This window comes from Epinephelus lanceolatus, chromosome 19, assembly GCF_041903045.1.
Source record: "Epinephelus lanceolatus isolate andai-2023 chromosome 19, ASM4190304v1, whole genome shotgun sequence".
Taxonomy (NCBI): Eukaryota; Metazoa; Chordata; class Actinopteri; order Perciformes; family Serranidae; genus Epinephelus; species Epinephelus lanceolatus.
This window is the reverse complement of record NC_135752.1, coordinates 40,990,696-41,005,895: the sequence shown is the minus strand read 5'-3', so window position 1 is coordinate 41,005,895 and position 15,200 is coordinate 40,990,696. Positions and strand designations below refer to the sequence as shown.

Genomic DNA, 15,200 nt, shown 5'->3' with positions numbered 1-15,200 from the left:
AGTGTGAGGCAAGGAAAGGTTATTTCTATAACGCATTTTGGTAACAAGGCAGTTCAAAGGAGAGGGAGGAGGAAATCAATCCAGTTTAGTACTGTGCCAGAGTCCCAGTTTGCCAGTCAGTCTGGTAATATGTTGTGGTCGACCGTGTCAGTTGTGTCACTGAGATCCAGAAATACTGAGACTGAAGTTCTGCCACTGTCTGTGTTTTAAGTGAATGTCATTGAAGACTTTAACAAGGGCGGCTCACTTAATTTGTCCGTTCATCTATTTTTCACATTATTGTTTAATTTCTATTTGCTTATGGAAAATTGTAAAACATTTTGTCATAGATTTTGTTTTCAGAGGTCATTTTTAATTTAGTTTTATGCTTGTTTTTGTTGGAGATGAAAATGTGTTTTTTATTGATGAAATTAAAACCTGTACTGCTGGGAGGAAATGAAGAAAAGGAAGAAAATAACAACATAGAAAAGACAAGAAATGAAGTCCAATATCTGTCAGCATACGTCTTGCTTCACTTCATGTTTGAACAAAGTGCTTTCACTAGTTTCACAGTGTACAGCAGAAGCAGATACATCCAGTATGTACACTGTGGTAGTTGATGAAATAATCTCAACTCAATGTTCACTTGTTCTGGAGCTTTTGACTGAATCACACAGCAGTGTTTCACCTGTCAAGCCAACATGGATGAGAAGTCGTGGAGTTGCTCAGAATCATGGGAAGTAGACTCACTCTGTTGATGAAGACCATGTGATTCAGTCAAAAGCTCTGAATCAAGTGAGTAAGTGGACCTTGAGTTTGTTTTTGTCAGTTTTTATGAGCCACCAAGCTCAGCGAGTACGTCAAAGTCCACAGTGCATTGTGTTCATGTGGAAAGCTCTGGTTTGAGATGGAGTGAGGACGCCCCCTGCTGGTTAATGTTGAGTACAACAGCTCTCTCCTTGCTCTATATCACAAATTAAGGTCACATGGTGTTGGACAGAAATACTTTTATTTATCTGTAGTTTCTTTGTGTTGGTTCATTGTTTTTAATCTTTTAATGGATATGAAGCTGTCATTGATTCTGATGTTGACAGACATTTTAATAAACTCTTGTTGTGACAGTAACACAACACTGACATATATAATAAATACAGTATAAACATATAAATCAGTTAAACATGACATTTTCTTCTCATATTAATCAGTTTATATGGAACATGTCACAGAACTAAAGTCAGATTGTCGTATGTACTCTGATTTTTATTACAATCAATATTATTACATGTTAGTTACCCGCTGTCTTCATGTGTGTTCATGCTTGTAACAACTAGTTAAAACATGTCACATGACGCAGGCCACGTGGAAACATTTTGTTCCATTTATTTTGTCCTTTATGTTGTTAACAAGCCATATTGTCAGTGATGTCATATATTGTGTTGTTTTCTGTGAATCCTGAATAAAATCTGTGCTGATGAAGTCAGTTTGTTCAGAGCGTCTTCACTGGACCATCAGCAGGTTTTTGGCTCTGTTGAAGTTTCTGCTGAACTTTGTTTGTCTTTGTTATTGAAACAGTTTAAGTTCATTGTGAGCAGCAGCTCTGACACAGATTCACTGGACAAACACACACCACCATTAAAACTGATGCTTCATTCAAGTGTCATGAAGACTGTTGGTGATGGTTTCTGTAGTGACCACTAGAGGGAGCCAACACTGCATCACTGTAGGGATGATGTGGCCTGACGAGACTCTGCTCAACTTCAACACACACACTGTGAAAAAAGAAAACCTCGAGTAAACACAAATCATCAAGGCCACATGATGCAATAGATTTTTGAGTCTTCTCAACTTTTGACTGTTGCTGACTTTACAAAGGTTCACAGGTTTAGACAAGAGTTGTGCCAACTGGGATCTTCTTATTTACCTCATTATTTCCGCCATTTTGAATTTTTTGAAAAACACTTCAAATGGATCTCTTCCTAGGAAGTTTGAGCGATCTGCATGAAACTGGGTGAACATAATCTAGGAACCAATATCTAAAGTTCCCTCTTGGCAAAAGTTGGAAAACTTACTAAAACTGAGCTTCTATAAGGCAATGAATATTGCGGAGGGCGTGGCTCATCACATAAAGGTGTATAACATCTCAAGGGTTTCACCCATCACCACGCAACTTTGTAGGCATATGACCACACATAATCTGAGGGGACCCCTCCATTATTGACCCCATCAAACAAAATGGGGGCGCTAGAGAGCTCATTTCTTATCTAGGCCTAACTGCCACATGGATTTTTACTAAACTTGGTAGATATGTAGAACAGGACGCCTCAAGGTGACTGGAGAAATTTAACTCTAATTGGCAACTGGGTGGCGCTATAACAACAGAAAAATGCTTCAAAATGGCTAAAATGCAACCGATTGCTGTGGCTCCCCCTGTGGACCAATGTTGGTGTTGTTTTCTAATTGTTGGTATGACTAAGTCATGGTATGGTATGCTGTACATAATCACGGAAGCTGTCAGTGTGTCATTCTGTCAGTCAGTCATTCTGTCTGTCCCACGTTTTTCTACTCACTGACGTGGTCAATCTACTGTACTTTAAATAAAGCAATTGTACTATCAAGTTCACAAACACTCTGTCTGAATACATTGCTCTTCTTAATGGGTTCAGTTGACTGTTTAATCTGCAATTTCCTATGACCTGTATCCCAAACACACAACATGCGAAACTGTCCGTGGGTAACTGTGCACTCAGTGGGTATGGACTAGTGTTACTATATTGTTGACAGTAAACAAAACACTCTGAGTTTTCTCCATGAGTGAATATAGTGATAAATCCTGCTGGACCTCAAACACTAAAATAGCTACTGACAATGCCAAAAACATTCATCCTGAAAATCAGCTGTGTGAGTGAAATGTTTAAAGAAATCAGAAAAACAGATGATTAGAAACTTCTAATAATGTTAAACTTTATTTAAATAGAAAAGATGAACAGTTGTTAGAAAATATCAATACAAAGGTATAAGAAGCTCATGGATCCAAAAACTGAAGCTGAAACACCGACTGTACCTGTGAATTATATATTTTTATAGTTTAGTTTTTTATCATGTAAATCTCGTCACTGTGAAACCTAAATCTGAGGACATTGTATAAACTGTATAAACTGTCACATCCATCCACCTCATGTTTATTTAAAAACCCCTGTACATGAATCTTTCTATATTGATCTTATTATTCCAGCGCCCTCTGCACTCTGCACCATCCTACTGTTTACATCTACAGCTACATTTATATCTGCTCATAGTTAATTGTTGGTGTTTGTCTTTGTCCATCTTTGTTGTCCTTGTTTTTATTTTTGTGTGTATTTTTGTGTTTGTAGGTTAAATTCAAACAGCAACCTCCAGGACTGAAAAATAAAACCAACACTGAAGTGACAAATCCTGCAGTGAGTCAGTCCCCACAGACCCCCATGTTAACATGTAGAAATAAACATGTTTACAGCCTGGTACAAAAAACATTCATGACAACTGTATGGGGCTGAATTTAGATAGAACTCACCTGTTTACATTTTATTAACACTTAAATGTTACGCATCATTAAGGGCGGGGCCTCTTTGAGTGACAGACTGTCGATTGATAGTGAACTGTCAGATCCACCCCTCACTCCTCCACCCTCTCGTCACTTCTGGCTCCAAAAAAACAAGATGGCGATGACCAAAATGCCAAACTTCAAAATGGGTTTCCCCAAACCAGTGGGTGACGTCACAGTGGTTACGTCCATGATTGTTTTTACGGTCTGTTGTTACATAGAGTCAAATTCCTTCCACGTGTTTTCACGTGTTTGGCCGATAAAGTTATTCAGAACTTATCTGATTGTTAAATAATTCAGGAGAGTGAAATGTTTGTAGACTGAAGAACAGTGAGAATGTCAGAATAATAAAACTTGTGACATGGAAATTTAAACGAGTGAAAATACAACAGGTATTCTGTCAGTGTTATTTGTTCCCCACTAACAACAATAGTGACTCTGCTGATGATGATGATGGTAACACAAATACACAGTATCATCCCCCTGCAGAGCCACAGAGACACAATTTTAGTTGTGCGCATGTGCTGTGCGAGTTTCAGTGCCACCATTTTAGACGTACCCATGTGAGCTCAAGAGGGCGGGGGGCAATCAGAGGCTCACAATCCCAAAAAACTTATCAGTTTTTAATTCAGCCAATCACATCACAGTAGTGGGAGGAGTCAACATTTCAACAGAATATCTTTACAAAACAAGACATTTAAAGACGTCACCTTGGACTGTGACAAACTGTGCTGCACATGTTCACTGATGTTTTATAGACTCAGTGATTGATTATTGAAAAACATCATCATAGATTCATCACTAATCAATATAATGGTTATTCACTGCTGAAATTCAGTCTCCTCTGAATGACTCTGCTGATGTTAACACGTCTACAGGAAATAACAAGAAGACTCTGACTGCATTAAGCTCATAGGAACATCTCAGCCTGGTTGTCATGGTAACAGAGACCACGGTCCTATAATTAGTAATTTCTCAGCAGCTTCTTATCTAATTAAAGTTTTTCAGTTTCACAGAAATGCAGTTCAGAGAAGTGAGGCCGCTCTCTGCTCCCCCGCCTTTACATGCTCGCAGTCTTCACTTAGCAACAGTTGTCATGACGCTGATGTGCAGATTGGATACTTTCACACAGACACACTGAGAGAAGCCCAATAGAGACAGAGTGCATTTAACTCCCGCCCCCACCGTTGACTTTGTATTACCTGAAGGTGCCTCCTTGTCTTTAACGTCTAGCAAACACAAACTACCTAAAAGCTGCTCTGTGGTGGGATGCACTACCAACACTGTAAAGAATTCATAACTAAGTTTTCACAAACTGCCGAACCAAAAAACTGTGCTTTAAAACAATAAGACGTGAGGCATGAGCAGGAGGATATGAGGAAACTGTGGGATCCTGACACTCAGTATGCAAACATGCAGCCAGCATTTTGCTAAGTTGGCCAGACAAACTGTAGAGGTTGAAGCTAACTAAGCTATGTAATGCCTGGTTTTGATCTTTGGTATCTTAATGGGGATTTTACCTTGTGATTCAATAAAATAGTTGAAAACATCAAAGTATGTCACTACTGGCCGTTCAGTGGGATCTTTTCTACAAGATAAGCAAAGAAAAGAGAAGAGACGCTGAGGTAAACCCACAATGTTCTCATTGTAACTTTTCTTCTCTGAGAGACGCAAGGTGTTAAAATAATTCTTTGACATGATGAAATATGATGTTTTCAGCCAGGTACAGGCATTCTGTTAGCGTTTCAGCCCTCACTTCCATATCTTGGTGTCACTAGTTTGGTGGTTTTTACAATATGATGCGTTGCATTCTGTCTCTATACTTCTCCAGGCTTTCAGCCTTAATGGCATCATGACAGGTTTACAACACTCTCTCTGAGGTTAGACTTCATTTTGTTTTAACAGTTTTGTGCACATGAGCATTTTTACACAACAATTACAATAACAGACACAAAGCGACCACACAGAGATTCAAAATGATCAGAAGGAGAATCTTTTTCCTGCTATAGTTTTATACTACCACTGTGCAGGAAACAAACTAAAGACACAGATATGTGTGTCAGCCCAAAGTGAGAACTGAGACTGGACACCAGTATGAAAACTGGTCAAACTGTGTGAATGGCCAACAGAAAAACCTGATCGTGTGACTGAGCACCTGTTTACACCTGGTAGTAACATGTGTCTTGGATGATGCAATCACATGTGGACAGCACTAAATATAAGTGTAAACAAACACTAAGATGCATTGTGATCAGTTGGAAAAATCTGAGGACATCTGGTGGACAGGTAGAGAACAACAACAGAAGGGCCTGGGGAAGTGGAAATGTAGTTGTAGGGAGGTACAGAGAGGCAGGATGTGACAGATATATTTCAGTAAAGCTCCACCTCTTCCTGTGCGCAGATACACACTGAGGACATAACGTGATGATCAGAGTGGACAGCGGACACACAGGAAGAAAGACGGACGGGCAGAGAGACGGTCCACCTGAACATGGATCACCTGTCGGTACTGGTGCTGGTGCTGGTGCTGTGGAGCTCAGGTAGGACTCTGCTTAAAGATGATGTGTTATTATTAATATTTGTACTGAACCTTTAAATCAGAGAACAAACTGATCACACACACCAACATCAAGTTTTATTCTGTTCTTCTTTCAGTCAGTTATTAAACGATTATCCAACATCCAATCAGTGTGTTTATATTCAGTGACTATCTCAGATGGACCAGTCGGTTCATGTACAGGCCTCACTTAAACAGTCAGTGGGACTGCCCGAAATAAGAAGAACACACTGGCTGCACAAATCTGATTTTATCAGTTTCACAGAAATGAACTTCAGAGAAGTGTGACGATCATCTTCACTGGACAAAAACTTTATTTAGTTTTTGAATCTATTTTTAGTCCAGTTTTATTTCTGCAACATCCAATAAATGTATGAATTAGTATAACTGAGTAATGATCTGTCTGTGCAGTGGTTCTCATCAGTAGTGGGGGAGTCCGCCATAGATTCAGACTCAGGACAGATGTGTAGGAAACGATGCTGCGTGTGATGCAACATCTGATTGGTATCAGCCTCGATGTTTCCTGTTCACTCTCCTGCAGCCTGATCAGAGCTGCTGAAAGTTACGCAACATTTCTTGTGTGTGTGTGTGTGCACACGCATGTCTGTCTCCGTGTGTGTGTGTGTGTGTGTGTCTTTCTCCGTCTGTGCGTGTGTGTGTGTGTGTGTGTGTCTGTCTGTCTCCGTGTGTGTGTGTGTGTGTGTCTGTCTGTCTGTCTCCGTGTGTCTGTGTGTGTGTGTGTGTGTGTGTGTGCTGGAGGGAGGGGGGGGGGGGGGCATGGGGGGGGGTTGATCAGTGTTTGTTGGCAGTTCTTATGGCCCAGGGGTAGAAACTATTGCAGAGTCTGGAGGTGTGTGAATTAATTGACCTGTAGCACCACCTGGAGGGCATCAGTTCAAACAGGTGATGGGCTGGATGTGAGGGGTCTGGTGTTGTGGATGTGATCCTGTTGTGACAGCGGGATTTGGATATGTCATCCAGTGTGGGCAGAGGGCAACCAATGATTGTTTGAGCTGAGTTGATCACTCCTTGGAGGGTTTTCCTGTCAGCTGCCTTGGAGCCAGCATACCACACACACAGAGACAGTATGTGAGGATGCTCTCCACAGAGGAGCAGTAGAAGGCCAGCAGCAGCCTCTTCTCCAAGTTGTTTTTCTTGAGAACTCTCAAGAAGTACAGCCGCTGCAGTGCCTTTTTCACCATAGCTGTGATGTTGGTGGTCCAGGAGAGATCAGCTGAGATGTGGGTGCCCAGGAACTTGAAGGAGGTGACAGTCTCCGCACTCTCTCCTCCGATGAAGAGAGGGGCGGGGTCATCTCTGTTTTTCCTAAAGTCTATGATGAGTTCTTTTGTTTTTCTTGATGTTCAGAGAGAGGTTGTTCTCTGAACACCAGGTAGACAGCCTTCACACTTCGTCCCTATAGGCAGACTCATCTCCACTGGAGATGAGCCCAATGATGGTGGTGTCATCTGCAAACTTTATGATGGTGTTCGTGGGATGGGATGGACTGCAGTCATATGTATAGAGAGAGTAGAGGAGGGGGCTCAGCACGCAGCCCTGGGGAGAGCCGGTGCTGAGTGTGTGGGTGGAGGAGAGGTGTGAGCCAATTTTGACAGTCTGTGGGCGGATTGTGAGAAAGCTCAACTGGACAAACACAGGGGGGCTTTTATTGTGAAGCAGTCACAGGAAACACTACGTGTTTGACACTAAGGTAAAAAAAAGTGTGTCAACCAAACAAGACAGTGGCCATGTTGTTCATCTTGTTGTCAGTGGATTAATCTGATATATGATGGTGAGTAACAGACAGATTATCAGACGTGTCTTTGTGGTGGTTTCACGTCTGATGGTGGTTGTTTTGTAGTGATGGCTGAATGAAGCCTTTTGAAGCTTTGCAGCTGTCTCTCTGTTAATGCTGAGAAAGATTCAAAGCTTCATGGCATCAAAGACAGTAAACACAGTGACACCTGGTGGCTGAAACACCACAACACAACCACCATTTTAATAGTTTTAGTCTCGTGTGCAGTAAAAGTCCAAGAATCATGTCTGTTATTATATCTGTCATAGGTGTGATCAGAAGTGCTGCATTAAATGTAGATGGTTTGGTGTCATATGTTACAGTAAAATAATAGTTGACAGGCCGACATATAACAAAATATGTAAATGTACCTTACTGGTGTAGTTAGGCCCAGTGTCACTGTGGGCTCATTATGTCTATATGTATATAAAAATATATATTCACAATTTCCCCTCAGGGATAAATAAAGTATTTCAGATTCTATTCTTATTAATCCAGAAGCAATTTAGTAATCACTATTTTCACAGTTAGTTTTACTTTGTAATTTGACATGATTTTAAAGTGCCACTACTTCACGTGTATTGTCTTTGAGTTCTACAACCAGTCTGTCTCATCCTCTGTGCTCAGCATCCGAGCCTCCCACCATCATCCCAGAGCTGACCTGTGCCACTGGTAATGGTGAAATGTACCGAGGCAGGATTGCTGTGACTGAATCTGGCAAAACATGCCAGAGCTGGTCGGCTCAGACGCCTCACCAACATGACAGAACGCCAGAGAACTACCCCCACAAGTACTGTAACTGAAACATGTTGTTTTTCATTAAAGAGGGACATATGGTCTGTTGCCTTTATTGTTGAGTTGACCTGTGTTCATCATTCTTACTGTCTGTCATTTGTCAGAGGCCTGGATAACAACTACTGTCGTAACCCTGACAATTGGACGATGCCCTGGTGTTACACCACTGACTCTGAAACCCGCTGGGAGCACTGCAAGGTGCCAAGATGTGACACAGGTACAACTAATCAATGATGATGATTCTTTACCCATTTACAATAATGATGACGGTGATGATGAAGGTCAGTGGAAACACGTGTGTTCAGAACAGGCCGATTGCTGGGCCTGTGGTATTGCAGCTTGTAGCTTTCTGGAGAAGGGCTCATACAAACAACTTCATGCTCAACACAACACTTCCTTAGATCCTGACCAATACACCTGGGCCCCAAACAGCTAGAGATTTATTATGAAGTTTACACATGAAAATATTGAATCATGTTGCTATTCTGACTCACTGGACCCTGAAATAATTTACAACCCCCCAAAGCACTTAAAAATATGCAAATCATGATATGATGCATTATTATTCTCAAACTATCCAGAATTGAAAGCTTCCCCTTGAACAGATGTTAGATTGCATGTGTTACAGTCTCAGTGAGGGAAACGGTGAAAAGTAAAGCAAGGCAGCATTTACCCTGGGCCCCTAAAACACTAAATAAAAACACACCAAAGTCACTTCTACTCAGAGACACCGCTGAAATATACTTTGCAGATGTATTAATTAATCCAAATAGGTGTATTAGTTGCTTGCTTCGACATAACCACCATGGGTATAAACTAGAGCATGGCTTTAATTAGAGGAGATATTTTGACAGCAGTGACATCATTAGTGTCAAACTTAAACAGTGGACATAGATGAAGACATGCTCGACTCAGTTCACAGAGCTCTGGAGCCTCGCCCTTACTGCTGCACAGATCCTGTTCACTTGTGTATTCAAAGATTATTATTACTAAATGTGTTCTGTGTCCAACTTGTGCCAAATTCAACACTGCACGTCCTTAGTTTGTCCTTATTTATTTAGTTTATTGTTCATCTTTTGTTTATTTGTGTCATATCAGTGATGTGACACATCTATAGTCTCAAGTTTCATTCCAAATATTCAAGTGTCATCTATATATTTAGATTTTATTCCATATATTCTGACTTTCATTCCATGTACTGCAACTTTACATTATATCAAGTACAGGCCAAAAGTTTGGACACACCTTCTCATTCAATGCGTTTTCTTTATTTTCATGACTATTTACATTGTAGATTCTCACTGAAGGCATCAAAACTATGAATGAACACATGTGGAGTTATGTACTTAACAAAAAAAGGTGAGATAACTGAAAACATGTTTTATATTCTAGTTTCTTCAAAATAGCCACCCTTTGCTCTGATTACTGCTTTGCACACTCTTGGCATTCTCTCCATGAGCTTCAAGAGGTAGTCACCTGAAATGGTTTCCACTTCACAGGTGTGCCTTATCAGGGTTAATTAGTGGAATTTCTTGCTTTATCAATGGGGTTGGGACCATCAGTTGTGTTGTGCAGAAGTCAGGTTAATACACAGCCGACAGCCCTATTGGACAACTGTTAAAATTCATATTATGGCAAGAACCAATCAGCTAACTAAAGAAAAACCAGTGGCCATCATTACTTTAAGAAATGAAGGTCAGTCAGTCCGGAAAATTGCAAAAACTTTAAATGTGTCCCCAAGTGGAGTCGCAAAAACCATCAAGCGCTACAACCAAACTGGCACACATGAGGACCGACCCAGGAAAGGAAGACCAAGAGTCACCTCTGCTTCTGAGGATAAGTTCATCCGAGTCACCAGCCTCAGAAATGGCAAGTTAACAGCAGCTCAGATCAGAGACCAGATGAATGCCACACAGAGTTCTAGCAGCAGACCCATCTCTAGAACAACTGTTAAGAGGAGACTGCGCCAATCAGGCCTTCATGGTCAAATAGCTGCTAGGAAACCACTGCTAAGGAGAGGCAACAAGCAGAAGAGATTTGTTTGGGCCAAGAAACACAAGGAATGGACATTAGACCAGTGGAAATCTGTGCTTTGGTCTGATGAGTCCAAATTTGAGATCTTTGGTTCCAACCGCCGTGTCTTTGTGAGACGCAGAAAAGGTGAACGGATGGATTCCACATGCCTGGTTCCCACTGTGAAGCATGGAGGAGGAGGTGTGATGGTGTGGGGGTGTTTTGCTGGTGACACTGTTGGGGATTTATTCAAAATTGAAGGCACACTGAACCAGCATGGCTACCACAGCATCCTGCAGCGACATGCCATCCCATCCGGTTTGCGTTTAGTTGGACGATCATTTATTTTTCAACAGGACAATGACCCCAAACACACCTCCAGGCTGTGTAAGGGCTATTTGACCAAGAAGGAGAGTGATGGAGTGCTGCGGCAGATGACCTGGCCTCCACAGTCACCGGACCTGAACCCAATCCAGATGGTTTGGGGTGAGCTGGACCGCAGAGTGAAGGCAAAGGGGCCAACAAGTGCTAAACACCTCTGGGAACTCCTTCAAGACTGTTGGAAAACCATTTCAGGTGACTACCTCTTGAAGCTCATGGAGAGAATGCCAAGAGTGTGCAAAGCAGTAATCAGAGCAAAGGGTGGCTATTTTGAAGAAACTAGAATATAAAACATGTTTTCAGTTATTTCACCTTTTTTTGTTAAGTACATAACTCCACATGTGTTCATTCATAGTTTTGATGCCTTCAGTGAGAATCTACAATGTAAATAGTCATGAAAATAAAGAAAACGCATTGAATGAGAAGGTGTGTCCAAACTTTTGGCCTGTACTGTATATTTGTAATAATGTCCTAAATGACATGCCATAATATAGGGGTAAAAATGGGTACAAACTCTCCTGATGTGTACTTCACAACTGGTTTCAAGTTTCAAGTCATTTATTGTCATATGAACAACAGCTACAGAGAAGAAGTCACTGGCAATGAAGACGGGTGAATGAAGTAAAGATAAATGATGAATACAGATTACAAAAGTACAGATATGTGATGGTTAAGATTTGACAGAAAGACTTTGGCGCTGAAACTCTACAGGGAGATTTTGTAAATTGAGGGGCGTCTTCCCTGAGCAGCAGCAAGATAAATCTCCCCATAGAGTCCAGACACTGGTGGTGACTCTGATGGACTGATGAAAAGATAAGATGATGAATCTGTGAAGACTAGGTGTTGACTGTTAGGTGGGGCGTGGCTACAGAACTAACTACAGAAACAAAGAGAATCATATTTAAAAAGACAGCAGCAAGATGGCCAACAGTGAAGGTGTGTTGCTGTGCTATTGGTTAAAAGTGACCATCTGACAGAACAGCTGATTTCTTAATTGACAGCCTCAGACAATGACAGCAAGCAATTGTAAGTGAGTGAGTGAGCATGCGTGTGAGGAGTCCTCCCACAGATCTGTGTGGAGAGTTGACTCTGACTGTGTTCACTCTGGATCTGCTCTGACAAAGTGTGCAACATCACATTCCTTTTCCTACAAGCATACAACCTCAATCCTGATACCATTTTTAACATGTATTTTTCATAATATAATCAATATGTACAAGTAATTGCCTTTCAGAGTACACAGCATGTGCTTTAGCTCACATTTGTTTTAACGAGCCATAAACTGTCAATGCTGTTACCTTTCCACAGTAACAGGATTTGACATGTGAGTAGCAGGGATGATCATCATAGATAGCTTTACTGTCTTTAAAGGTCAGCCTTATCAAATGAAAACATTTTTAAAAGTCATCATGTGAGTGTTATTCAGCTAATGTCCACAATATGATGAAACTGGTTACTTGATTTACTGTGAATGAGCCCTTTGATATGTTTGTATGGTCTGGTTGTTCTAAGTCCTGTTTAACTGCTACAAAACCCTTTTTACTGTTGGTTACTATGTTAAATAAATGAAATGCTGTTAAATCCTCCTAAATTAATAACACTTGAAATATGACTCACTGTGTTTTAATATGTTAATTACCAACATAAAAACAATCTGTCTCAATAACAAAAATGATTCCAAAACACTTGTCAATAATGCGTGCATGGAACTGCAACAACAACAACGACATGAGACCTCTTAGAAATGTGACGTGCTTCACTGATACAACAATACCAATCAAGTGCAGAACAATACCCTGTGACTTGGGAGGGGAAACTTCATAGTAGTGTGTAGACAAAGATGTTCAGTGTAGGCAGTAAAATGTGTATCAGCTGTTACTGTAACAGGGCTGGCAGTCAATCCTATTGTTGGTGTTAATTTCATAAAAATGTCAAAAAATGACGATTAAAAGAGACTTTCAACTCTTATCATTATAATTTAAACTATACTATATTTTGGACAGGGCCATTCTTTTCATATTTCTCTTCTAAAAAATTATCTTTTTTCCTAATAGACATGTGATTGCCATGCAAAATCGGGGTGCACTTGATAATCTGAATGAAAACAGGGATTTAAGTACTGCTCATAAATGTGACATCTATTACATAAGTCTAATTAGGAATATTAGATATAGTAATACTTTCTGTGGTAACAGGGTTGGCAAAACCATCAAAACAATAAGGAGAGAAACAGTCATAAAATATGAAATTCCACAGCCTGAGATGGCACAATACAGGTTATTGTAACTTTCAACTGTTTTTAATCTCAGGCTACTGAAAAAATAGAATTTGAATTTAATTAAAATTTTAAATTTCCAGAGTTGAAAAGGCACCGATTTCGTTGAATGACCCATAAGCTGTTGGTGATGAAGTGATGTTGGAATTGTTGTGAGTCCAGTTTGAATCAGTGAATTGTTGTTTGATGACATCTTTTTATTTAGTGTCTGGTGTCTTTTATCTCTCTCTATTTTATCTTCTATTATCTCTCCAGACTCTGTCAGGCTGGTGGATGGGACCAGTCTGTGCTCAGGCAGACTGGAGGTGAAGTCTAACCAGAGGTGGTCCTCAGTGTGTGAAGCTGACTTTGACCAGCAGGATGCAGAGGTGGTCTGTAGGGAGCTTGGCTGTGGGGCTCCTTCAGTCCTCCAGGGGGCGCTCTATGGAGAAGTGGAGGCTCCAATGTGGACCAAAGAGTTCCAGTGTGGAGGCCATGAGTCTGCTCTCCTGGACTGTAGAAGCTCAGGCTCAGATAGAAACACCTGCTCACCTGGCAAAGCTGTTGGACTCAAATGCTCAGGTAGAAGAGGAGCTGCAGCTTTGATTTGGTTCATTTCTCTTCTAATGAAACTCACTTTGTTCTTTTACTGATGACTCTCTGGTTTCTGTTCAGAGCCTGTCAGGTTGGTGGGAGGAGACAGTCACTGTGCAGGAACACTGGAGGTCAAACATGGAGAATGGAGACCAGTGAATGGTTATTACTCTGACTGGACCCTGAAGACAGCAGGTGTTGTCTGCAGAGATCTGGACTGTGGCTCTGCTGTTTCTGTAGGAGAGAGAAAGGAGTCCTCACGCAGACCTGTGTGGAGGATCAAGTCTGACTGTGTTCACTCTGTACCTGCTCTGAGGGAGTGTGCAGCATCAGATTCCTCTTCCTTCCTCTTGTATCTCACCTGCTCAGGTAAGCCCATCAGTGACATCATCTATGACAGTAATGTCCCCAGGTTGACTCACACATGTTCCAGCTAGAATGGCAGCAGACTGTCTCCAGCAGCCATGATGGAGTCTGATGAGCTGCTGCCTCAGTAAATCAGCTGCTGAATGCACCAAGATATATATCTGTATATATGAAACATACATGTGTGCTGCTTCAGGAGTCCCCTGGGCCAACCACCAACCAGCCTGAAAGGACTCCTTCTTCAGCTTGACAGCTTTCTGAGCCACTGGTTTCCAGCAGCAGGTTCTTTGGTTGCCACCATAACAGGCACCAATGACCTACTGGACACAACTTTGATCAGCTCAGGTCAGCTGGGGGCTCGTCAGTATCTCCAAACCCACATGGCGTCCTTCACCCAGGACAACTCCTTAAAGGAGAGTCCAGCCCCTATCCCTTTGAGATTTTAGGGATCATTTTCAAAACACATTTTTTTATTGTGGCTTACAGATCATCTCTGAAAAATAAGACAGTGAAAACTGTTTCACTTCTCTGTGTGGAGCTCAGCCCTAATTAAAATATATAAATACACTCAGAATGTCCCATCCAATATATTGATTAAAAACAATCTAAATGTTCTTTCTCATATAATTTCATACACAGCTGGAAAAAGCAGATTCTTCTCTCTGCACTGGCTCCCTGTAAAATCCAGAATTGAATTTAAAATCCTACTGTTAACTTATAAAGCTCTAAATGGTCAAGCTCCGTCATATCTTAGAGAGCTCATAGTGCCATATTATCCCACCAGAACACTGCGCTCTGAGAACGCCGGGTTACTCGTGGTCCCTAAAGTCTCCAAAAGTAGATCAGGAGCCAGAGCCTTCAGCTATCAGGCTCCTCTCCTGTGGAA

The 15,200-nt window shown here is 41.2% G+C and overlaps 2 protein-coding genes and 1 long non-coding RNA gene across 3 annotated transcripts in view; 2 read left to right on the top strand and 1 right to left on the bottom strand.

Annotated features, from left to right (window-relative positions):
- Positions 1 to 15,200, bottom strand: part of LOC144458721 (uncharacterized) — a 93,508-nt gene that overhangs the window by 11,839 nt on the left and 66,469 nt on the right. The gene's annotated exons all lie outside the window — the stretch shown is intronic.
- Positions 5,909 to 9,660, top strand: LOC144458718 (putative apolipoprotein(a)-like protein 2). The gene is made up of 3 exons (XM_078161878.1): positions 5,909 to 6,099; positions 8,539 to 8,701; positions 8,811 to 9,660. Exons 1-3 carry the CDS (start codon positions 6,051 to 6,053, stop codon positions 8,938 to 8,940), a joined length of 342 nt encoding a protein of 113 aa, XP_078018004.1. The 5' UTR covers positions 5,909 to 6,050; the 3' UTR covers positions 8,941 to 9,660.
- Positions 13,543 to 14,713, top strand: LOC144458719 (CD5 antigen-like; the record flags this gene model as incomplete). The annotated part of the gene is made up of 2 exons (XM_078161879.1): positions 13,543 to 13,936; positions 14,030 to 14,713. Coding segments are annotated over 2 exons (750 nt in total), but the record flags the coding sequence as incomplete, so codon positions are not given.